Below are 27,778 nucleotides of genomic sequence, written 5' to 3'. Positions count from 1 at the left end.
TAATCACGGTCACCTTTTAAACGAAATAAGTCAAATTTTTAGATCTCGAGTAATTATGAGACAATTTGGTTTAAATAAAGAGCTATAAGTTAAAAATTATTTAAAATTTATTAATCAATTATTTAAAATGTTGTGACTAAATAGTCCAACTTATAACTCCTTTCGAATAATGAGAATATAACTAATTCTTTTTTTTTTTTTTATTACGTCAGGTTCTTTTGGTCCCTATCACCACTAACGGACATTCTAGTGGACACTCCTCTTCGGGACACCAACCTGCCACACAACCTAACGGGATCGGCGAGACAGACTAATTTCACGTCTGCATGCACAACACCCTCCACCCGTGCAGGAGTAAATCGCGGAATGTGCCCTCGAAATTCGAACTCCCAATCTCTCCGTCAAGCGACTTGCGAGACTCCATCCTTACCACTCGAGCTTATGCACCGGGGGCTACAACTTATTCTCTTTGAACATGTATGTCGGTGCCTATTCTCAAAATCCCTTAAAATACGATTTGTGATCTATAATATAATGTCCCTAGTTTATTAATTTTTTCCCCCCTTGAGGCCATATATGCCACGTCATCAATTAGGTGGACCAGATAACGTGGCAACCAACCAGCCCGCCGGGCACCACCAGATATCCTCCTGGCTCCTGCTATTATTGCCTTTCGTTTATTGGTTAACCTTTGGCATCCAACCGTCGCAGAAGAATCAAGCCAGTCATGGCCTCGCTTCTTCAACCTTCTTTTCTACTCTCCCCTTCTTCAACATCTTCATCATCTTCTTCTTCGTATGCACTTGTTCATAGTGTCCAATCTTTGAAACTGCACAGATGGAGGAATTCTCCTCCCAAGAGAACGCGCTTTCGGAAATTTGTTGCCAACAAAGACGTCTCTGTTTTGGACCCTCCACCGTGGTCTGCAGAATTTGGAGACCCTTCTTTGAAGTTCAAATTACTGGTGAGCAGCTCAATCTTGGACTAGGTTTTTCGGTTTTAATTTTGTTATTTTGATATGCAACATGTCGGTAGAACCATAAATTTTCCGTTTGGCCGATCAAGCTGAATCTCTCTGCGTAATCCTGGAGGATAAATTGAGGTTTTGGTCACGTATATCATGATCACTTCCAGGCGCGCGGCGGGTTCAATTCCCTGCTATCACAGAGATAGCGAAGTTGGTTTATGATTTACAATTAAGATAAAATCATAGCAAGGTCCTATCCAGTTAATATGTGTGTTAGATTGAGAAGTATGGCAGAAAATTGGATGTATATTATCACGGTAGGAGGGGTATTTATATATAAGGAGGCTATAGAAAGAAAGAAAAGATCACTATACAATCTAATCAAATACCCACAATCACTCTTATAATTAAGGCTAATCAAATTCCCACAAACACTCCTATAATTGAGGCTAACATCCCCCCTCAAACTCAAGATGGTGATGAGGAAACCAAGTTGAGTTTGGATAGTAGGTCATGAAAATGTCCAGGAAGGTGAGATTTGGTAAAAATGTCAGCAGTTTGATAAATAGATTATATAATTAACAAAGATAAGCTTCCTAAGACCACGAACAAGATAATGACGAACAAAATGATAGTCAATCTCATTATGTTTTATTCGCTCATGGAAAACATCATTGTGAGCAATCCGAATGACACTCTTATTATCACAATAAAGAGGGGAGGTAGAATTGTGAACAAGACCCATATCTTCGAACAACCGTCGAAGCCATAAAAGCTTGAAAGCTGCATCTGCAAGAGTCCCATACTCAGCTTTTGTGCTAGATCGAGCTACAACCATTTATTTCTTACTTCACCAAGAAATTAGAGAGGTACCAAGGAAGAAACAGTAACCAGTAGTGGATCGATGATTAGTAGGATTTCCAGCCCAATCAGAATTAGAATACGCTATAAGATCAAGTGATGAAGTAGAAGAAAAGTGAAGTCCATGAAACAAAGTACTCTTAACATAGCGAATATTTCAGAGAACAGCAGCATAATGGGTATTACAGGGAGCAGCCATAAATTGGCTTACCAAATGAATAACATATGAAATATCAGGGCATGCGATGGTGAGGTATACCAGACTACCAACCAATTGTCAATATAGAGTAGGATTTTCAAGTGGCGTTCCATCCATTAGAGTGAATCGAATATTTTGTTCAAGAGGAGTAGATTTTGTCTTGTTATTAGTCAAACCAACACGAGAAATAAGGTCATAAGCATATTTAGACTGAGAAAGATAAAAGCCATCAGAGGTCGAAGACACTTCTAGCCCAAGAAAGTACATCCTAAATCCTTTATTTCAAAATGTTGGTGCAAATAACATTTAAGACTAGATACGCTTTTAGTATCATCACCTGTAATAATCATGTCATTGACATATAATAAAAGCAGAACCATGCCACTGTTAGTTTTACGAATAAAGAGAGCAGAGTCATGAGAATTGGAGGAGAACCCAAACTGATCAATGGTTGAACTAAAATTTGAAAACCAAGCACGAGGCGCTTGTTTCAAACCATAGAGGGCTTGACAAAGATGACAAACTTTTGGAGAAGCATGAGCATAGCTTGGTGGTGGTCGCATATACACCTCTTCCTGAAGATCACCATTAAGGAAGACATATTTTACATCCATCTGATATAATTTCCATTTTTTAACAGCGGTGATAGCTAAAAGACTTCTAACAGATGTAATTCGAGCCACATGTGCAAAGGTCTTTTCGTAATGAATCCCATAGTTTTGTGTGAAACCTTTGGCAACTAATTGAGCCTTGTAATGTTTCTTTGAACCATCTGAGCGAGTCTTAATTTTGTAGACCTACTTACAACTCACTAAGTTTTACCAGGAAGAAGATCAACCAAGTCTCAAGTATGTGTCTTTTACAAGGCCTGAATTTCATTTGTAATTGCTGGAGGCCATATAGGATTAGAGCTGGTCTCCTTGTAAGAACAAGGTTCATTTAGAGATGCAATGGCATAATAACAATGATAGTCACGAATTACTCTATCAAAAAGACGAAGGAGAGGGGGGAACAAATGAAGAAGAAGAAGAAGAAGAATTACATTGAGTGGTTACAAGTTTAGAAAATGGTGCAGATTCTGAGGACGAGGTCGTAGAAGATGGGACAAAAGTGTAAAGCTCAACAATAGAGTTGTAGGAGAACTATCAAGAAACAAGTCAATGGACGGATTAGTAAAGAATAGAGAAGAAGATGAGGCACAACCCTTAAATTTTGAGAGAGAAGAAAACATTGTATGCTCCTAAAAAATAACATGTCGAGATATTCGAAGTCGATTCAAAATTTGATCCCAACAATGATATCCCTTATGTTCAATACCATAACCAAGGAAGCAACAAAGAGGTGCTTGAGGTTCAAGTTTGATATACTCATGAGGTTGCAATAGAACAAAGCAGACACAACCAAACACTTTCAAGGTTTTATAATCCAGTGGATGACTATACAAATTTTCAAATGGTGACTCATTGTGAAGAACAGAGGAAGGAACATGGTTTATGGTAAAAATAGCAATAAGAGCTGCTTCACCCCAGAAATGTTCAGGTTGAGATGTAGATATAAGCATCGCCCTAACAGGATCAAGAATATGCCTGTGTTTACGTTCTGCACGTCCATTTTGTTGAGATGTGCTTGGGCAAGAACGTTGGACAATAGTGCCTTGTTTTTGAAGAAAATTGAGAAAAGAAGAATCCTTATATTCCATGGCATTATCCATACACAAGACTTTAATGGGTCAGGAAAAGGCAACTCATATCTATTTTTTAGGAGATATATCCAAGTAAATCGAGAATAGTCATCAACGAACAAAACATAGTAGCAAGAACCTCCCATAGTAGGAGTAGGAGACAGACCCCAAATATCAGAATGCACAAAATCAAAGGGACTAGCAAAAATAGAATCACTTTTACTAAATGACAAAGTTGATTGCTTAGCTAAGTTACAATGGGAACAATGCAAATATTCAATTTTCACTGAGCCTAATAACCAAGAAGAAACAAGAAACCAAACCTTATTAGTTGACACATGACCTAACCGAAGATGCCAAAAATGAAAAAGAGACTCAGAAGAAATTGTAGATGAAGCAAATGGAAAAGCTCGGGAAAGTGGAACATGAATATAGTCGAGCACAAACAACCATCCAACTTTATGGCCGGTGCCAAAAATCTATCCTATCTGTGGATCCTGCACATGGCAACCATCAATAGAAAAGATTATTTCGAGACCAAGCTTAAAAATTTGACCAACAAAAATAAGAGTCAAGGTTAAGTCAGGCACATAATATGTATTAGGCAATGAAAGTGTGGAAGAGGAAACATGACCGATATGATTAATTTTTATATTAGAACCATTGGTTGTGTGAATGATAGGTGCAGAGGTGGGAGAGATTAGAGAGGAGAGTAAAAAGGAATCAAAAGTTATGTGATCACAACAAGCATAGTCAAAGAACCAAGATGTACTAGAGAAGGTAGCCAAAGTAGAAGAATTATTAGATAACATAACTTGTTTGAGAACACTTTCTAAATCTTTTAAAGAAAAAGAGGTCTGAGAGTTTGAGGATTCTGAAGATTTAGTAGCAGCACCAATAGATGAAACTGAAGACCTGAAGTTATTCCATGGTTGAGGTTGATCTCCCCTAGGTTTAGGAGGTCGAGTAGGACAATTGTCAACAATATGACCAAGATGATGGCAATATCGACATTCGATGGTAGGACATTTAGAAAGCACATGGCCCTTTTTAGAGCAGCTCCTACAAAACTTCTAACATGATGCGATAGGAGATTGACCTTTGTACTGGGATTGAGGAGCAGTGGCCAAAACAACATCGGGGGTAGAAAACTTCGTTATGCCAAAACGAGTTTCCTAAAAAATGATCTCAGATATGACATTATCCAAAGTAAGAAGAGGATGCCGATGCAGCAAGGAAGCACAAACTAGTTCATATTCAGGATGCAAGGTCATAAGAAATAGAATGAGATGCATTTGATCAGTAGTTATCTGGGATTAAGCAAGTTGATTCCAAAGAGGCTGAACCTGTGCCAAGAAATCATTGATTGACTATGCTGATTCTTGCTTCAGATTGTGCAGAAGAGGCCAAAGTTGATATTGATGAGCAAGACCAGTAGTAGTGTATTGATGAGCACGAAAATCCCAAATCCTTTGGCTGTATCAAACTGCTTAAATTGAATATGAATTGATGGTACTAAAGTGTTCCAAAGCCAAGTAATGACTTGATGATTCTTACTTTCCCAATCATCAATTCGTTCAAGAAATTTATCATGAGACTCCACTTCCTTTCGTTTTGGTGTATCAAGTTCACTAGTAGTGATTTGCCAAATTTCTCATCCAATGAGAAAACTATGTATGCTTTAACCCCAGAGATTATAGTAAGATCCATTAAGAATGATGTGAATAGGTTGAGAAAAAACTTTGCTTTTTCCATGGTGGCAAGTTGTGCAGAAAAACGATAAATAGGAGGCTAGGTACAACTAGAGCAAGCAGATCGGAATTCATAGTTCTATGTGCACGGGCCTTCGGCTCGGTGGCTAGACAAGGTAGGGAAAAAAAATCACTAGGGCTTTGATACCATGTTACATCAAGAAGAATGGGAGAAAATTGGATGTATATTATCATTGTAGAAGGGGTGTTTATACATGAGGAGGCTATACAAAGAAAAAAAGAATCATTGTACAATCTAGTCAAACCTCCACAATCACTCCTATAATTAAGGCCAACATTGTGGTTCATTGCTTGTGGCTCTGGTTGAATATAGTTGTGAATTTTCATTTACAATGCATTGTTCTTTGTGTAATGAATTTGGGATGGTGAACTCAAATGTGCATCTTGGATCAATAAGGGTCGGGATCCAATTCCTCAAAAGTAGCAAACTGGATTTTTTGACCATTTTCAAATAAAAAATCAGATGGAAGTATATGCAAATTAAAAAAATCATGCGAAAATATACACTATGCAGCAAAGCCTGCCAGGGAGAGAGCCTGCAATGAGAGAAACAACAGGGCTTGCTGCTGCTGTCAAGCCTATGATGAGAGAGAAGAAGGCTTCCTGTTGATGTGAAACATGTGGCGGAGGGAGAAGAAGGGTTTTTTAGAGAGAGAGAGAGAGAGAGAGAGAGAGAGAGAGAGAGAGAGAGATAAACTAATCAATCCAATGAAATGTATCCACTAATCAGCTCAAATAAGTGGTTCATACATACCATGGTGTGAAATGGCATATCGACTAAGTCTACCCTGCCAAAAACTGCACACCACTTAAATAGTGTACCTTGTTCCTATTCCCGCACCCGTACCACAACCCAAAATGCACCACACTCTGGGTAACTATGTATAAGGCCTACATGATCTTGTGTGTGCTTGGGATACTCTTTCTACACATAATTCATGAAGTCTAGCTTCACCCTTTTGTATGATTACATTAGTTAGACCTCGAATATGTCTATTTAGTCAAAATTTTGAGTGAAATCCATAGACAATCCTTGAGTTTTTTTGAATATGAAAAGGCACCCTCCAAGCTTCTTATAACCACCTAAAAACCCCCTAAAGTGATTTTTACGATGGAAAATTAAGCAGAGGGTTGTTTTTGTTAATGAAATTCTAATCTTAGGGGTTCTTTGGTAGTAGTTAGTCTCACGCCCCGAACCCATAGGTGGGTCCCAGGTGTGAATTTGAGTTACCTAACCTATCTCTGTATCAATTTAGACATACATGATACAATACAAATAAAGGGTCCGGCCCCGTGGGGTGAACGGATGCCCACATACATACACACAAACATCCATACTCATCCAAAATACACAGCGAAATACAGTCTTTTATACATAACCAGTACCATACCAGAGTCTATACAAACTAGGATGTATATTCCCATAATTACAACACATACCCCAGGTGTCCACAAAACTATCCCGACAACCTGGATACCAAAACTCGTACCTAGTAGGTACTAGCAGTAGCTACGATACCCTTGCTCCCAGATGCTAGGATGCTACTTACGGCTACTTGAGGGACCTGAAAAACATTGTACATACATTCGGGGTGAGACACCTCTCAGTAAGGAAGAAAACAGGTTATATTAGTGTGTGACATACCAGTGTTATTTTATATACTTCATAACACTATAAGAGATATGATACAGTTTGAAACATTTCCATACAGTTTAATACATAAACATACAGTTCCAATATTTTCACAAAAACCATTCCAGTACATACGATATCCAAAACATACAGTAAGTGTCGTCACACTAGTTCGCAATGACACAAGGTCATCTTGTCTCACAACGATTACATTGCTACATACGCAACTACGCTGCGACGACCAATGCCCAATAGTGATTACATTGCTCCATACGCAACTACACAAGGTCACCTAGTCTCACATCAATTATATTGCTACATACACAACTACAATGCGACGACTCAGGCCCACAGTGATTACATTGCTCCATACGTAACTACACAAGGTCACCTAGTCTCACAGCGATTACATTGCTACACACGTAACTATGAAGTGATGACTCAGGCTCACAGTGATTACATTGCCACATACGCAACTACACAAGGTCACCTAGTCTCACAACGATTACATTGCTACACACGCAACTATGAAGCGACGACTCAAGCCCACAGTGATTACATTGTCACATACGCAACTACACAAGGTCACCTAGTCTCACAACGATTACATTGCCGCATGCACAACTACGCTGCGATAAACTAGGCCCACGGTGATTACATTGCTACATACGGTGTAGAACACACCCTTCGGTGACTAGCCGGATCATACTGGTGATATTTCACACCCCGGATATAGGGCCGGCCACTCTCGCCCACGGTAGTTAACTGATACATGGCTGTTTTACAAATCCCTGGAATCATTTTAAACTCACGTTCCTATACATTTCAGCGTACGATAATTAGCCGTCACATAGCTGTTTTACAAATACATGGAACAAATACACACAACCATACATACCACACTTATTTGGTTTACGGAAAATCATATCATTTACAATTTCAAATATACAGTTTATGCAAATATGGATTACAGTCACCTCAATAATATAGTTTTAACACAACCAATAGTTTTCCAAACAAAATAGAGATGATACCTAAAATCCCCATTTTTTCAAAAAATTGTAACCCAAAAATCCCGCATTTTTACCCTATAGATTTTCCCAAATAAGTTTCCAAAACATACATACGATCATAGCCTACAAGCTTACCAATCCTGATTTCGAAAATGAACTGATATAAACTGAATCCCCTTACCTTAACCCGAATTCTAACTACGAACTCTACGGTCCTCAAAACCATGAACCGAGATTCCAAAACCTACAAACCACAGCACAATACATACTTACAATCCGTACTACTACGCATATTCTGAATCAGAAATAAAAACCGAGCCTTACCTCGATTTTAGCCCGAAACCTGAAATCCTCTGAAACGAGATTTCGATTCGCTAGAAACGTAGAGAATCCTTCACTGATCCTCACAGTATTGTTGGATTTATGAACTGGCCAACGATCGGCAAACAAAACTAGAGAGAGAGAGTGTAGGGAGAGTTCTAGGGAAAGAGAGAGCTTGGGGAAAACTTAGCCCCAAAGCAAACTCAAAATATCCTTTTATAGGCCTTTGACACGAGGGGATTTGTCGACAAATTGGTGTCCTCGTCGACAAATTCTTCACTAGCCTCGTTGACGTGCCAGATATTCCAAAATTTTCCTGGCCACTCGGCATTTACTCGTTGACGAGCTTCTGAATTTCATAGACGAGAAGCCTTCAGCCTTCGTCGACGAATTATGGCCTCGTCGACAAAATCTGTGAAAATCCATTTTTACCCCTCTTTTACATAATTAACGCCTATATCATGGTTCGGGTTCTTACAACCTCCCATTCTTAGAAAAATTTCGTCCTCAAAATTTGCAATCTCTCGTTACAACCACATTCATACTACTACTACTACATACATACATACTTTGAGAATACGATGGCCATTTATACGCAACCCCGTTACAATACATACGTACATACTCTAGAGAATACGATGGCCATTTATACGCAGCCCCATCACGATACATACATACATCCTCTAGAGAATACGATGACTATTTATATGCAGCCCCGTCACGATACATACATACATACTCTAGAGAATACAGCGGCCATTTATACGCAGCCCCGTTACGATACATACATACATTTCCTCACTTATGGCGGAGGAATACCTTGGTTACTTATATACACGGTATCAGGAGCTTACAATACAACAAGACACTCCTAGAGACTAACTATCAAATACAATACGATAATAGAGGATTACATACATACATACATACATACTCATACCACCCTGCTATCCAACTATTACTCAGAATAACTGCGGATACTTCCGACGTATTTCTGTTTCCAGTTCCCAAGAAGCTTCCTCAACCTTGTGGTTTCGCCATAATACATTCACCAACGATATTTCTTTGGTACGAAGTTTCTAAACTTTACGGTCCAGAACCTGAACAAGTATCTCCTCATACGCTAAAGTATCCCCAACTTCCAACTCATCATAACTAATAACATATGATGGATCCAACACGTACCTTCGCAGCATGGATACGTGAAACACGATGCTACCGGACCCACTCGCTCAATGACCTCGAATGGTCCGATATACCTCAGGCTCAACTTGCCATTCCTTGTGAATCTCATTACTCCCTTCATTAGAGTGATTCTAAGGAATACTTTACCCCTACCTCGAACTCCAACTCACGATGGCGAACATCCGCGTAACTCTTCTGCTGACTCTGAGCCAATCTAATCCTCTCCTGGATCAAACCTACCTTCTTAGACGCTTGCTGCACAAGTTCAGGTCCTAAGACTTGACGTTCACTGACCTCATCCCAATACAAAGGAGATCGACACCCTCAACCATACAAAGCCTCGGACGATGCCATCCCTATACTGGCTTGGAAACTATTGTTATAGGCAAACTCCACGAGTGGCAGAAACTGAATCCAATTACCATCGAAATCCAAAACACAAGCCCGTAACATATCCTCCAAGGTGTGTATTGTCCTCTCCGATTGTCCATCAGTCTGGGCGTAGAATGTTATACTGAAAGTAAGCTTCGTCCCCAATGCTTCCTGCAAACTCTTCCAAAATCGAGAAGTAAACCTCGGGTCTCGATCTGAAACAATGGACACCGATATGCCATGCATTCTCACCATCTCATGTACACACATGTCTGCTAGCCTACTCAAAGGATAGCTAACCTTTGTCGGTACAAAGTGAGCAGATTTTGTCAACCTATCCACAATCACCCAAATAGCATTCTGCCCGTGAAGTGCTGTCGGTAATCCGGTAACAAAGTCCATAGAAATGTGTTCCCACTTCCACACCGGAATAGGCAAAGGCTGCAACGGCCGTGCCAGCCTCTGATGTTCAGCTTTCATCTGCTGACACGTCAGACACTGTTCCACAAACTGGGTAATATCCCTCTTCATACCACTCCACCAGAAGGAGTCGCGCAAATCCTGATACATCTTCGTACTACCTGGATGTATCGTATATAGAGAATGATGTGCCTCCTCTAGAATCGTCCTTCTGATCTCATCGTCTTTTGGAACACACAGCCTAGTCCCAAACCTTAACACACCTCTATTAGAGATGTTAAAATCCGTAGCCAAACCTTGCTGCACTTTCTCCATAATCTCAGCTAACTCTGCATCACTAGCCTGTGCGGCTTTAATTCGCTCAAATAAGTTCTGTTGGATTACCAAGCTAGCAATGAAAGCCTGATGATCACCAGACACCAACTCTACGCCAAGGCTTTCCAGATCTCGCCTAACATGATGCTGAGCTACAACTGCAATTACTGCTGCATGTTCTGACTTCACTCAACGCATCTGCTACCATATTAGCCTTCCCTGGGTGATAACTGATCGTGCAATTGTAGTCCTTAATCAACTCTAGGAACCGCCTTTGCCTCATATTCAGTTCCTTCTGCGTGAAAAAGTACCTGAGGCTTTTGTGGTCAGTGAAAATCTCACACTGAACACCGTATAGGTAGTGTCGCCAGATCTTTAGGGCATGAACAACAGCAGCTAACTCTAGGTCATGCGTAGGGTAATTCTTCTTGTACTCCTTAAGTTACCGAGAAGCATAAGCTACCACCTTACCTTGTTGCATAAGCACACATCCCAAACCCTTCAGGGACGTGTTGCTATAGATCACAAAACCCTCATTCCCCGAAGGAATGGTCAATACCGAAGCAGTAACTAGTCGGTGCTTCAACTCGAGAAAGCACTGCTCGCAATCACTAGTCTAGTCAAACTTCATCCCCATCTTCATTTATCGTGTTAGAGGTCCAACTAATTTAGAAAAACCCTCTACGAACTGATGATAGTAACCTGCCAGTCCTAGAAAACTCCGAACCTCCTGCACACTCTTCGGTTTAGCCCAGTCAATCACAGCTTCGATCTTGCTAGGATCAACAGAGATACCGCCCCTAGACACCACATGGCCTAAGAATGCGACCTGATTCAACCAGAACTCACACTTCTTCAGCTTAGCATACAACTTCTTCTCCCACATAATCTGTAACACTAATATCGAATGTTCTACATGCTCTTCCGTACTCTTCGAGCATACCAGAATGTCATCGATGAATACCACTACGAATCGATCTAGGTACTCAAGGAAAACCCTGTTCATCAGATCTATGAACACCGCCGGAGCATTTGTCAATCCAAAAGGCATGACCAAAAACTCATAGTGACCATATATGGTTCGGAAAGCAGTCTTCGCTATATCCTCAGACCTAACCCTCACCTGATGATACCCTGACCGTAGGTCGATCTTTGAAAAGACATGCATTCCCTCCAACTATTCAAAGAGATCATTTATACGAGGTAAAAGGTAACGGTTCTTCACAGTTACCTTGTTAATCTCACGGTAATCAATGCACATCCGCATCGACTCGTCCTTCTTTTTCACAAATAATACTAGAGTTCCCCAGGGCGAAACACTCGGTCAAATAAAGCCTTGGTCCAGTAGTTCCTGCAATTAGTCCTTTAACTCTCGAAGTTCTACTGGAGCCATCCAGTACGGAGCTTTAGAGATCGGTGCCATACCAAGCAGCAACTCTATCGCAAACTCCACCTCCCGATTTGGAGGTAAACCAGGTAGTTCTTCAGGAAACACATCCAGAAACTCGTTGACCACCCGAATGTCCTCGAGTCTCAACACATACCGCGGCGGTCCTTCACGCAAGTTAGGTACCCCTGACAACCATCCAAGAGTAACCTCCTCACTTGTAGTGCCGACAGAATCTGTGGCGTCGAATGCATACACGATCCCAAAAATTCATACTCTTGCTCCCTAGGAGGTCTGAACACTACTACCTTCTTACGACAATCAATCACTGCATAGCTAGAGAACAACCAATCCATTCCCAGTATGATGTCGAAACCTGAAATGTCGTATACCACAAGATTTGCCAGTACCAGTCTCTCCTGAATCACAACTGGGCAGTTTCCTAGCATCTTACTACAAATTGTTACACTCCCAGTAGGCGTAGTCACAAACAATATTTCATTCATCACAACAGATTTCACCCCACACAATTTCACAAAACTAGTAGATATGAACGAATGGGTTGCCCCGAATCAAATAAAACAACAGTTCTATTCGAAAGCAATAACATGGTACCTATCACCACATTCCTAGCGTGTTCTGCATTTGTTGGAGTAAGTGAATATACTCTCACCGGAGCCGTGGTTGCTTGGTAGTTCCCTCGAGGCATTAGATTACCCCCACGGTTCTAGCTCTGTGCAGGCATAATCTTCCTTTTTTCCTGACAGCTCTTCGCCATGTGGCCTGACTTGCCACAATTGTAGCAGACACCCCAGAATGACTGACATTCGCCATCGTGCCATTTACGACATTTGGCGCATGGTGTGGAGGATGGATCCCCCAGATAACTCAGCCGCTCGGTGTTCTGCCGATAATCAGAGCTGTAATTCTTATTCTTCTTCCACTGACTCTACCGATTACCACTCTGAGGACCAGAAGATACTGGTCTCTTCCCCTGAACCTGCACTACCTCATCTCCTCGAAGGTCGGTCTCAACTATGGTGGCTTTATCCACCTGGACTGAGAACTCATAGATCTGCATCATCCCCACAAGTCGACGGATGTCTTTCCTCAGACCCCTCTCGAACCTCTGAGCCTTCTCGTACTTATTCGGAACCAAGTACAGTGTAAATCGAGACAACTCGATAAATTTGGCAGCATACCTCTGTACCGTCAAAGTTCCCTGTGTCAAGCCCAAAAATTCATCAGCCTTTGCATCCCGAGTGGAGACCGGAAAGTATCTCTAAAAAAATACCTCCTTAAAATGGCCCCACGTCATACCAGATAGACCAACTCTCTGCCTCTCAAGCAGGCTTATTGCCGTCCACCATCGCCCTACCTCTCCAGTTAGCTGGAAGGTAGCGTACAAAACTTTCTGCTTCTCAGTGCAGTGGAGGACTTCCAAAATCCTCACAATCTTTTCCACCCAGTCCTCTGCCATAATCAGATCAGGTCCTCCTATAAATGTCGGAGGGTGCATGCGTGTGAACCTCTCGATGGTACACCCCGCATAAGTAGGAGAGTTCTCACATCTCCTAACACTTCGCCCAATCTCTCAGATCACTTGTGTCGTTAAACCACGAGACATAGAAGGAGACTCATCGCTTGCCGTCTCCTCGGAGCCACTTTCCAAGTTATTATCCTTGGGCTCCATTCTGAAAACAGAATAGGAATTGGTTAGAATTCCTATATCGTACGCAGTTAACACAATTATAGACCTAATCATGTCAACTATTACTCTCATAGGTCTAGGCCTATCCCGTCACACTGATACGAATCCATCAATGGTCTGCCCTGCCTTTACTGGAATCATGCCAAGAAAAACACAGAATACCATCGACACATCCTGATCTAGTAACAGAACAATCCTCGACCAACACTACCCATTTCCTACATTCTATACTCTGGTATGTACACATGACTACTCCTAACCAAGTTTACAAGACCTAACAACTTGGTTAGCTCTGATACCAAGTTGTCACGCCCCGAACCCGCAGGTGGGTCCCAGGTGTGAATTTGAGTAACTTAACTTGTCTCTATATCAATCTAAACATACACAATACAATACAAATAAAGGGTCCGACCCCGTGGGGTGAACGGATGCCCACATACATATAAACAAACATCCATACTCATCCAAAATATGCAGAGGAATACGTTCTTTTATACATAACCAGTATCATACCAAAGTCTATACAAACTAGGATGTACATTCCCATAATTACAACACATACCCCAAGTGTCCATAAAACTATCCCGACAACTTGGATACCAAAACTCGTACCTAGTAGGTACTAGCAGTAGCTATGACACCCTTACTCCCAGATGCTAGGATGCTACTTACGACTACTTGAGGGACCTGAAAAACATTGTACGTACATTCGGGGTGAGACATCTCTTAGTAAGGAAGAAAACAGGTTATATCAATATGTGGCATACCAGTGTTATTTTACATACTTCATAACACTATAAGAGATATGATACAGTTTAAAACATTTCCATACAGTTTCACACATAAACATACAGTTCCATACAATTCCAGTATTTTCATAAAAACCATTCCAGTACATACGATACCCAAAACATATGGTCAGTGTCGTCACACTAGTTCGCAACGACACAAAGTCACCTCGCATCACAGAGATTACATTGCTACATATGCAACTACGCTGCGACGACCGATGCCCAATAGTGATTACATTCCTCTATACGCAACTACACAAGGTCACCTAGTATCACATCGATTACATTGCTACATACGCAACTACAATGCAATGACTCAAGCCCACAGTAATTACATTGCTCCATACGCAACTATACAAGGTCACCTAGTCTCACATTGATTACATTGCTACACATGCAACTACGAAGCGACGACTCAAGACCACAGTGATTACATTGTCACATACGCAACTACACAAGGTCACCTAGACTCACATCGATTATATTGCTACACACGCAACTACGAAGTGATGACTCAGACCTACAATGATTACATTGCCACATACGCAACTACACAAGGTCACCTAGTCTTACAACGATTACATTTCCGCATGCACAACTACGCTGCGATGACCTAGGCCCACAGTGATTACATTACTACATACGGTGTAGAACACACCCTTTGGTGACCAGCCGGATCATACTGGTGATATTTCACACCCCGGATATAGAGCCAGCCACTCTCGCCCACGGTAGTTAACCGATACATGGCTGTTTTACAAATCCTTGGAATCATTTTGGAACTCACGTTCCTATACATTTTAGCATACGGTAATTAGCCGTCACATAGTTGTTTTACAAATACCTGGAACAAATACACACAACCATACATACCACATTTATTTGGTTTACGAAAAATCATATCATTTACAATTTAAAGTATACAATTTATGCAAATATGGATTACAGTCACCTCAATAATATAGTTTTATCACAACTAACAGTTTTCCAAATAAAATAGAAATGATACCCGAAATCCCCAATTTTCCCGAAAAACTGTAACCCGAAAATCCTGCATTTTTACCCTATAGATTTTTCCAAATAAATTTCCAAAATATACATACGATCGTAGCCTACAAGCTTATCGATCCTGATTTCGAAAATGAATTGATATAAACTGAATCCCCTTACCTTAACCCGAATTCCAACTACGAACTCTACGGTCCTCAAAACTACGAACCGAGACTCCAAAACCTACAAACCACAGTACAATACATACTTAAAATCCATACTACTACGCATATTCTGAATCAGAAATGAAAACCGAGCCTTACCTTGATTTTAGCCCGAAACCCGAAATCCTCCAAAACAAGATTTCAATCTGCTAGAAACGTAAAGAATCCTTCACTGATCCTTGCAGTATTGTTGGATTTACGAACCGGCCAACGGTCGGCAAACAAAACTAGAGAGAGAGTGTAGGAAGAGTTCTAGAGAGAGAGAGAGAGAGAGAGAGAGAGCTTGGGGAAAACTTAGCCCCAAAGCAAACTCAAAATATCCTTTTATAGGCCTTTGACCCGAGGGGATTTGTCGATGAATTGGTGTCCTCGTCGACGAATTCTTCACTAGCCTCGTCGACGAATCGGCAGCCTTGTCGACGAGCCAGATATTCTAAATTTTTCCTGGCCGCTCGGCATTGACTCATCGACGAGCTTCTGAATTTCATCGACGAGAAGCCTTCAGCCTTCGTCGACGAAATCTATGAAATTCCATTTTTACCCCTCTTTTACATAATTAACCCCTATATCATGGTTCGGTTTCTTACAGTTAGAAACTTAGGGGGTACAATAACACATTCAAAAAACTAAAAGGGTGTCTTTGAAATTTACTGCAAATTTTGTTTGAATGCTTGCTTTTATTTTGTTTAGTCATTTGTAGATGATTCATGGAACTTGCTTTGTTATGATTGTTCATTAATTGAAAGGAAAAAAAATTTCTTATAAAGGATTGTCACTATCCTTTCATTTTTGTTTGCTTAGAGGCTTGTGTTACACAGAAGGGGGTAGCTCATTTCCTTTCCCAAAACCCTTCCCTAAGATTTCCCAAGGTTGGGGTGACTCCTAACGTGGATGTCCCATGCTGAAACCACGTCAATGTATTAAAATTAGTTAAATCAACCAATGAAAGTTTTTGCACACATGCACAGATTAATGTTTATACCTGGGTACCTTTTTGATTCGGCCTGTGTGAGGCTGTGGGAAATTGATCTCATCTCATCCCTTGCTTATTGAATTTGGACCCCAGCCAATATCAGATAAGTCTCGATTGATGTCATCAAACTCAGAATATTTTAGAACATCAAAAACTATCAAAATAGATTAAAATTTTTTATTGTATATATGGGGGCCCACCCGTTATCAAAAGAGGCTTGAATTCAATTTGCAAGTTAGGGATAAGATGAGCTTTTAATCCAATGTGTGATATTATTTCCTGTAAAAAAAAGGTGTCACCAAACTTGATGACACCTATGTGCTAGTGGAGCATTACCTGTATACTTACGCAATGCAACACCCAGCGCACAGGGGGTTTGGGGAGGGTATAAAGCAGGCATCCTTAATATTTGGAGAGGCTGTTTTTGTGACTTGAATATGTGACCTTTAGGTTTGGGTTTAACAACCTTACAGCTGCGCCGTGATTTCCCATCTTCTGAAGTTCAGTTGAGATTTTTCACCTCCAGATTCCATGAAATTCTTAATAGTTAATACTATTTTACTGTAGTCTCAGATATACATGCATGAGGGTATAGCAGTCTGACAACAGCTTGTAGTGAATAATTCTTTTTGTCTTTATTTGAGCTGGTAAAACCTTTATTATCCTTGCATATGGGGTGATTTAATGCAGAGTGCTGTTTCTGGGCTAAACAGAGGTCTTGCTGCAAATGAAGATGATCTGAAGAAGGCAGATGCAGCTGCCAAGGAACTTGAAGCTGCTGGAGGACCCGTGGACCTCTCAATCAACCTTGATAAACTGCAAGGGAGATGGAAATTGATATATAGCAGTGCGTTCTCATCTCGCACTCTAGGTGGCAGCCGTCCTGGGCCTCCCACCAGGAGGCTACTTCCCATTACTCTTGGTCAGGTATGCTACAAAACATCCACACAATGTTTTATATTGAACTTGATAAATTATTTGCACTCATGCATAATGAAGTTATCCTTGCTAGAATAGCCCTGCTATTCGTATCAAGGAATAGAGACTCTCCTATGAGTGTAAATGACTCTAATACCAAATGAAGCCCCCTTATTTTGCTTAGCTATATGGGGATGAGAGCCTTTGCTATGCTTCACCACCTGGTTAGTATGGAGCTTGAAAAGCGATTTCTGCAAAAGCCCTTAAAAATCGCTTTTCAAGCTCCATACTAACCAGGCAAAAGCCCATCTGCGAGACACTCTTTAGTTAAGTGCCTCTCGAGTTAATATTTACTTGTAAAAGAACGAAACTCATGCAGAAAGTCTAATAATTAACATCCCAGAAGATGGTAACTCTAATATGTGCCATTGGGAAATATGCTTCTTGAACTGAACTTACAAAATTAAATAAATAAATAGCTAAAATATAAAAAAAATAAAAACAATAAAAATTAAAAGGAACATTGTAAGTGAAAGAAGATGGGAGCCAAATAGTTGTTTACTTTTATAATTTTAAAGTTTGAAATCCACTATGCCAATAAAAAGTCTCTATCAAAGTTTCATGGGAGGTTCTTTAACATTGTGCTTGCGTTTAGAATCAGTGTAAGAGGCCTTGCTAGTTGTAATACATATGATCTTGTCTGATTTTATTACGTGGCCTTGGAGCAAAGCACAGCTTGTCAAGTCCTAAACTGGACATGTCATACTTCCCATCTATTTCAAAACATATGGAAAAATGGGTCTCTTTTTTGAGATTCTTGCAGTGTGAAAATTATCACTGTAAATAGACCACTGACTCAAAGGCTCCTACTGGAATTGAGATAAAACTTAGAAAGAAAAGAAAATTAACAGCTCAGTGATACAATACTCAAAATTATATAGTTTATAATTATCTATCCCTCCTCTCTATCCGGGTGATTTATTTTTTGGGCACTTTCGAGCAGTATTTACAAAACGTAATATGTCCTTTTTTCTTTTTCAATTCAGTGAGTAAATTTTCCTCGCCTAAATGGTATGCCAGGTATTTCAACGTATTGACATCTTAAGCAAAGACTTCGATAATATAGTTGAGCTTCAACTGGGTACTCCATGGCCTTTTCCACCTGTGGATGCAACAGTGACATTAGCTCATAAATTTGAAATTATAGGTCAGTTATTTTCTGAACTCTTTCTTTTTTACTCAAAATTTGTGCAGCTTTTTGTAGCATGTTCCATCTTGGTTGCAAAAGAAGAGCACAGTTTTCCTGAAAAAGCTTTTACCTTGAATGTGAATAGGATCTGCGAAGGTTAAAATAGTATTTGAGAAAACAACTGTTAAGACAACTGGGAACTTATCACAGCTACCGCCATTGGAGATACCTAGGCTTCCAGATGCATTGAGGCGTCCATCAAACACTGGAAGTGGTGAATTTGAAGTTACCTATGTGGACGCATGTACTCGAATCACCAGAGGAGATAGGGATGAGCTTAGAGTTTTTGTGATCGCATAAACTCTTTAGCCAAGTGCATTTTTTGTACCATGTGTTGAAATTCAAGCTTAACAACTAACAATAATGGCTAAAGCTCTCATAATTTTGTTTTGAGTAAATTGTACTAAAAGCCCACTGAAGTTTGACCAAATTGCTTTACTTTCTGAAGTTCTAATTGTAGCAATTTAATCTTTGAATTTCAATTTTCAGCTTTCAAGGGATCTTTAAATAGAGATTTGAAAACTAGGCTGAATAGAAAACTTCATTAAACTGCTACAATTAAAACATTGGGAGGAGTTTAAGTGCAATTCAAACTTTGGGCTTGTGGTGTAGTTTACCCTTTTTACTTTCTTGGTCTTGTTTGCGTTTATGTTTTTGTCCCTATATATTCACATGTAGAAAGAAAGACGTTACTTTGGAATAGCACGCAAATTGTACAACTGTTGAAATCATGTACAGGGTTTTTAGCGTTCAGATGTGTATCTTAAATACAACCAAAACCAGATTAGTTGGTGACTTGTGTCATCAGCAAGAAAATTTTGGTGCAATTTTATGCTCATCCATATTTTCTAGAGGCATGATGAAAAGAAGGCTGGAGCAATTAATCAAAAGGCCTGGTGGTAGGGTGCAGGTGTTTGGCAGACTCTTAGGTTTCAAATGGAGGGTTTGCTTTTGTTTCAGACTCTTAGACATTTTAGTAATTATCTAAAATACTGAAATGGAAAATAAAATCATATATATATATTAAAGTACAAGTAGGGAAAGTCATGTGCAACCCAACTATTTTTTAATAAAATATCATTGAATAAATATTAAATTAATAAATCGTTGTATATTCCTCATGCTCTTAATGATAAATATTTAGTAGAAAATTAAAGTACCTTTTATTTAAGTTAAACTAAAAATTCATTTTACAACACACGACTCTGTGTATGGTGTGTGTGTGTTTATTCTTTGAATGTTTTCTTGAAGAAATATTTGAATTACTCCTTGGTACACAATTTCATGTCTTATGAAGGGAAACAAATTGAACATATTTTGGATAATGTTCCTAGAGAACAAAGAAATTTTCTATAATTATTTCAAAAATTTTCTGAATTTTATTGAATGTTTCTTGAAATTGTTGACATTTAGTATTTTTTTTGTTTGAAATTTTTACTACGTTGTTAAAACTTGACATTTTCATGCATTTTTATGTTTTATGAATATTTGAATATTCCAAATTTTGATACTCTAGACTTTTTTGAATTTACTTGGAATTTTTGCAGAAATTTTCTTTAACTTTTATGAAATCTATTATTTTATTTTTCTTATTTTTTCTATGTATTTATTGACTTTCCTTATTTTATTTTATTTTTTAAATTCTTTAATATTTTTTTTATTTTATTATTTATTGAATTTCCGATTTATTATTATTATTATTATTATTATTACATAAAGTGGGGGTGGGAGGTGAGGTTCACTTAAAACCTTCATATGCCTTGTTTCTCTTAATCATTAGATTCAACCTCAACCATGGTAAGGGTTGGGCACCTCCATGGCCATCATATTGCCCTTTTTGTGGTTCCAATGCTTGGTTATGCAACTTGTCATCCTCTGGTATGTAGATACTCTCTCGAATGCAAGGGATAGTCATGACTTTCAAGGTATTGTAATGTTAGATATCATACTTTTTCTTATCAACTGTTTTAAATAATTGTACCATATACATAGTATAATATTCATAAAGTAGTGGGTAAATAAAAAAATGTGACATTTGAATCAATCAAGACACTGCTTACTGACTTTAAATCTCTCTTCACTTTTTTACTATATAGAGATAGAGATTTCCTTAGGGTTAAATGCACTTATGATCATTGAATATTGACTAAAATCAATTTAGGTCATAAACCTTTGAATTTGTTCATGAAGTTCACACATCTACCAAAAGGTCGCAATGTCCCTTTTTCGTCCAATAGAAATGCGCTTACATTACATGGGAGATACTTTGTCTGTGGCACACACCTTTCCATTTTCCTTCCATTAAAGGTACATTTGAGCACACATCTTAACCACCCATTGTTATGGGCGCCCGCCGGGAGGGGGGGGGGGGGTGGAGGGCGTGGTTCTTTGTTTGTTTATTTTATCAATGAATTGAAGAAGACGACGACAAAGAGGTTGTCTCCCAACAGAAGATACTCTCTCTTTGTCCCAACTAGTCAAGCATTTTCTGCAACATTTAGCAATAATTGAAGAATGCTTAGAAGCGTATCCACTCTTATTTCATGGATTTATTAAGATGGTGATTGCTTATTAAACTTTTGTTTCACCTTGCAATTGATTTGAGTGGCTTGAAATTTGCTCTCCCAGAACACAAAAGACCTGAAGACGTTGTTGAGAGCCGCCATGTCGAACTAGTTAGGACATATGTATTGACTGCTACTTATTTTACTTGACACCAACAAGGTTGTTTAGTAGGCACCATCGGATGGAAAGCTACATATGGAGCACAATTACAAGAACACATTCATCATGATCAAGAACATATGGACTTGGACATAATGGCAAAGGAGGCAGGATAGGCAACAAATGGGAAGTGGATGAGGGAGGTGGAAGTGGAGGGGGATGGTTGGAGTGGCTGTCAACATGTGCATGATAGGAAGTTGTAGTTTCTATTAGTGATGTCAAATGTGGTTGTGGTAGTTGATGAGAGTATGGATTTTAGGATGCTAGCGGCTACAATGGAGATGATGCTAGAGGAGAGTAGTAGAGGTATGTGATAAGAATGAAGGTAGGGTTTATAGGGAGAACATGGAGGTGCCAAAGAAGAAGATGAATATAATGATCATGGGAGATGGGAGGAAGAACCATCATCACTGCCTATAGGATTATGGTAGAAAAATGTAAGCTATTGAAGGTCTCCTAATCTCTCTCTCTCTCTCTCTCTCTCTCTCTCTCTCTCTCTCTCTCTCTCTCTCTCTCTCTCTCTCTCATTTGAAGGCAATTGCCAATTTGTAGATGTGATCAATGGCAGATCCAAGAATAACAGCTATAAGGGGGGGGGGGGGATTAAGAATACACATTAAAAATTTATCAAGAATGATTAACTATATCTATAATTATTACATCTTTTTATTGATTTTAGCTAAATTATCCACTGTATCAACATCCATGAATAACAAAGGGAAAAATTTTATTAATTACAATAAAATATAAATACCTCCCACAAATGCTAAAAGAAGAGTCAAAGTTACATTACTATGAGCAAAGTTTATAAAAAGATATATATGCCAAAATATCAACTTTAAACTAATAATGCTATAACTATACTTGTTGCTCCTTCATAGTATAAAAGTCATAGTATCAAATATTGTAATATGTGGCTCATATGTTGAGTGGAAAGTATGTACAAAGAGAAAACATGGAAGAAAATAGGAATGCTGCCTTGCAGGAGGAAACCGTCAATGATTTGGTCCAATGCAGTGAAACAGTCTACTATTCTAGGTCTGTTACTTCGACCGTTTGCTCTCAGTATTAAACCGTTGACGGTATGTTTGAAAACTGTCGACAGTTTGGCTCGGTTACTCATCGTTTGTTTTCAAATTTTTAATTAGGACATTGGATAGGTTGGGTTTTGGAGGGAAAGCCTTTGGAGAACTTATATATACATGTTGTATGATGTAACTCAGTGTCTTTAGACACATGTTGACCTTATAGATCATACCCGGTTTTGATTATAACAAATACTTAGGTATTTAATGTCTATCAAGTTTGTGTGTAAGTTCATATTAGCAATATCACTTGATGGCATATGAAGTCTTGAAGAATAAAGATCTAGAAGATTCAATTGTTGTAATTTTATATAATGTTTTATTCGGGTCTATAATAGTTAAATAGGAAAGGTCCGTAATAATCTGCATGTCATGCATGTAGGAACTACGAGCTCAAAGGCTTTAGAACGACCCTAGGTCCCTACAGATCACTTAGAAATCAAGAGACCTTAGAGTCGACTGATGCCAGGTTTTTAGGCATACTTTCAAAGACCTTAAAATGACCCTAGGTCTTTGCACTTACACGTAAGATTGTCCCCAAAATCACATATAATATCAGGGGAAACAATTGATTTGAAATAGGACTTAAAGGGCTAAAATAATAGGGTTTCGGGTGATCGAACCTTGGTGTTCAAAACATCTCAGTCGACCAAACCATTGAATAGTCAATTAGTTGACCTTACTTTGGGCGACCGAACCAAAAAGGACTTGTAACACCCCAACCTGAGTCTGTTAGGGAGCACTGCGTCTCTCTTCCTCCGCCTGGACCAAACAATAGGAGACGGGCCTTATCAGACCAATGACTGACCCCACAGACCAATACATGTTCTTTTCAGTGTGTTTTGTTCTCACTTACACACTTCTTGAGAAAACTTCCCAAAAGGTCACCCATCCCAAGATTACTCCAAACCAAGCACGTTTAACTGTGGAGTTCTTATGGGAAGGCTCCCGAAAAGAAAGGTACACCTTGTTGATATGGGTAGTAACATCAATCCTTTTTAAGCCTTTCTTCCACGGGGTATCATAGAACTTCACTGTCCTCGATCAACCGAACGCATACCCTTACCTTTTCCACCAACTTGGGCGCCCGAACTTTACGTTCAAAATAACCCCGGGTGACCAAATGTTCAAATTCGGCAGACTAAACTTGAGACCAGGCGACTAAACCTCGGACATAATGGAACATCGCCTTGGTCAGCAAACCAAACCCTTATTCAGGCACTCAAAGTTCAAATTTGACTTTTTCTATTGTATCTGTTTAGGCGATCAAACCTTGGCTCGGTCGACCGAAACTCTTGGGTTGGCTTAAATTTTACAGCAGTTAATTGGGGTTAAACAGGTTTAATTTTCTTAAACCCATTTAAAATAATTTTAATAATTCCCTATGTATCTCCAACGGTTATAATTTAGGCCTCCTTTATATATAGGGGTTCATTTGCTCAGATTAGAGCGGGATTAACACTTTAATTAGCAAAATATCCTCTATATTTTTTAGAGAGATTTTTCAAAATACAAACCCATACCCTCACATACTATCATTCCTTTGCTCAACCAAACTTTGTAAGAGTACTGTGAGTGTTTATTCATTGTTCTATTGTGTTAGAAACCCTCATTTGTGTATTGCTTACTTGATTTTTGGGTTGAGGGTTTAGCTTGATTTTCCCATGATTTTATATGGTAAAGCTTTAGCTGGGAAAAATCTTATAGTTAAGTGGGTCTTTGTATTATTATTGCAAGACTCATTGGGCTTGTATTTTTGTGTGCAAAAATATTTTTACAAGCTCAGACTTGAATATCTCTTTGTGCTTTAATATTAAGAAAACATTTTTGAGATATTTTAACTACTCTTGGTACAAATCTTTGAAATGCTAAACTTTGATTGAGATTTTTATTCATACATAGTTACAAAGATTAGCTTGTTGATACACTCTTGTGTTTGAATTGAGATAGTCATTACTTTGAGTGTTGATTGCACATATACACCATTGAACTTATAGTTCTTACATTATTGGTGTGCGTTGATTACTACTAGTACAAATCTGCTTGGTTAAGAAGCATATATTTTGTACACATCTTGTATTGTAATTGATTATTGTATTCTAGGCATGGCCTGAAGAGGGAGACTTGCCATGGTAAAACTACCAGATTGGCTTAGACCCGATTAGGAAAGTTAGGTGCACCATCCTGGTAAGGTGTATTGTACGTTGAGGTCAGCGCCGTTAATTGAGTTAGTTGTATACAATGCTGCTCCACCCATTAAGCGAGCCTTAGTGGAATCCTTGTGCTTGTGAGCCAAGGAGGGGACATAAGAAGTATTGGTCGAACCTCGATAACATATCGTGTGCGCACTTTACATTTCTGCAATTTATTTACTGCACATGTATGTTATTTTGTGAATGTTGCACATGATTTAATTTTCACACATTATATTTATCTGCACATTTGGAATTGCATAGACAGACCCTAGGTTATGTATATACTGTTGTTGGATAGTTTAACCTAGGAGATAAATTTTTAAATTTCCAATTCACTCCCCTCTCGGGAATACACCAAAGTTAACAATTGGTATCAGAGCCTCATTACAATAGACTTAACGTTTTTGCAAAAGATCGTAATGGTTCGCATTGGTGTATCCTCATTCGAAGAAGGACGATTACCTTCCAATCCTCCATTATTTTGTGGTGTTAATTACACCGTTTAGAAAATTAGAATGATCATATTTATAAAATTAATGGATTGGAGGGCCTGGCAGGTGATTGTCAAAGGAATTTGTATGCTAGCTAATGAAAATGATATTAATTTGATGCATGCAAATTCCCATGCCATGGATCTACTGCATTACGCTTTGAATTCTAATATTTTTTTTGAGATTATGGCATGTACAAATGTGAGGGAAATCTAGGATGAGTTAGAAAAGAGATATGGAGAGACTCAGGAAAAAAGAAAGAGCCACTCTTGAAGCTCTAAGCTCAAATGATCAGGTAGTGACATATCATGAGCATGTAGCATCTGCAGTCAGTGAGGTATATGATTCTCACTCTATCTCTTTTGATGACTCCTGTTGTGAATGCCGCTATATAACATGTACTGAATCTAATGATAAATCTATTGATGATGTGTGCGATGATTCTTGTAACAAATATTGTGACGTATCTTGTGATGAATCATCTGATAGCTCATGTAATGTTTTGGCTGACAATTCATGCACGAATTCATATGATAATTCTTGTATTAAATTGTGTGATGAATCATGTGCTAATTTGATAAATGAAAGCATGCCATTTTACGAAGAACTAGAAAAGGAGTTACTTAAAATGCATAAGCTTCTAGTTCGGATGTCTAAGTAGAAAACAGTCATGAAGAAAGAAAATAAAAGGGTGGTAACACAATTAGATGATCTAAAAGATTATCATGCCACATTAGAAAAGAGAAAGATTAAGAAGATATTGAAAATAATCTGCTTAGAAGAAGAAATTGATGATTATTCTAGAGCTACACTCAAAGTTTTAAATGTAAAGAATAACTATAATAAATCCTTAGAAATTAAAAAGAAAAAGAAAAATCTTTTCAAAAAGGATTTAGGATTATCATATGATTCCCACTTTCATGCCTCAACAAGTAATCGTAAGAGTTGTAAGCATAATCTTTCATGTATTTACAGAATTTGCTTACATTGTGAAAGAAAAGGGCACAATTGATTTACTTGCTCATCCAGAAGTGCCAGAGGCATAGAAAGATAGATGATGTGGGTGATCATGAAAGCAAACCCCATAGGACCAAAGGAAGATTGGGATCTAGTAGAAAGTACAAAATTGTTTTATTCCTTCTTAGATCCTATTATTAGGTTTAGGGGGTAGTGATGACTGTAGGCATGAGAAGTGGTTGGTGCTTAAAATGAAAATTCTTAGTAGATGCATTAACTATACACTATATTGAATACTAAGAATCCCAGATAATTAAGCCAATATGAAAAGTCAAGTAAAATATCCAATCTAATCACTTAATAAAGAAATATCATGATGATTGGACAAAATATGAAAACATTGGCTGTAGCATACTTGAATGAAAATCCACTTCAAAATGGATATAACACTTTTTCTTAGTAAATAATTCAAATGCTTAACTCATGCTTAAAGATAACTCATCTTAAGTTAAGCCACTATTGTCCATAGCACAAGCGTGTGGTTTAGGGGATCCACCTTACACTTTATATCATTTAATCCTAAACTCATCCTTGAACTTTAAAGCCTTGAACAAGTAGCAATTATTACTCTAGGCTTAAGTACTAATGATCATTAGTCCCTATTTTAACTAGTGCTTACTTAAATACGTCATCCCATAATCAAAATTAGAGGCAACCACTGAGGGATTCTAATTTCACTGATTAATCAAAATATTCCCTTTTGTACTTAAAATATAAAAATCTTCTAATTTTGGTTCACCATATTCTCCACAGGAAATCCTTACTAAACCACAATAATATTCGGTAAGGTTTCACCCATTCCTTGGTTCGTATTCCTACACTAAATTGTGATCATTTCTAAAAGATACTTTCCATCCTCCAAAGAACGCTGTTCCATAAATAATAATATACTCCTAGTTGCTCTTAGTCTAACTTTTATGACATATTAGCTAGCACAAATACATTTTGAACAATGTCCTACCTCTCATAAATACTCTTCTGAACTTAATAGAAATTAATTGTTAAGAGTATTTATTCTTTACTTCTCTCACAAGCTCTCAAATCGTAAAGTCATATCCTTTAGAGCTCTATATACCTTGATTGTGTTGAATGGCTAAATGAATAAGTGCATGACTCAGGGGGAGCATTTCTCTTTCATGATAATTTATATTAAATGCTCTCATGATTATAGTTTATTTGCCTTAATGAATAACAACACTATACTGAACTCAAATCTATCCTATGTTCTCTCCTATTTATATTCTTTGATGGATAGATTATATTTTGTGAATTATTGATTGCTAC

The 27,778-nt window shown here is 38.5% G+C and overlaps 1 protein-coding gene across 1 annotated transcript; it reads left to right on the top strand.

Annotated features, from left to right (window-relative positions):
- Nucleotides 1-630: 630 nt before the first annotated feature.
- LOC131152182 (plastid-lipid-associated protein 6, chloroplastic) lies at nucleotides 631-19,372 on the top strand. Its single transcript, XM_058103899.1, has 4 exons — nucleotides 631-964; nucleotides 17,506-17,742; nucleotides 18,814-18,940; nucleotides 19,068-19,372. The coding sequence occupies exons 1-4, from the start codon at nucleotides 728-730 to the stop codon at nucleotides 19,280-19,282; spliced, it is 816 nt and encodes a 271-aa protein (XP_057959882.1). The 5' UTR covers nucleotides 631-727; the 3' UTR covers nucleotides 19,283-19,372.
- Nucleotides 19,373-27,778: the final 8,406 nt, after the last annotated feature.

Source organism: Malania oleifera, chromosome 3 (genome assembly GCF_029873635.1).
Source record: "Malania oleifera isolate guangnan ecotype guangnan chromosome 3, ASM2987363v1, whole genome shotgun sequence".
NCBI lineage: Eukaryota > Viridiplantae > Streptophyta > Magnoliopsida > Santalales > Ximeniaceae > Malania > Malania oleifera.
The sequence above is the reverse complement of the archived record's forward strand: the minus strand, read 5'-3'. Positions and strand labels throughout refer to the sequence as shown.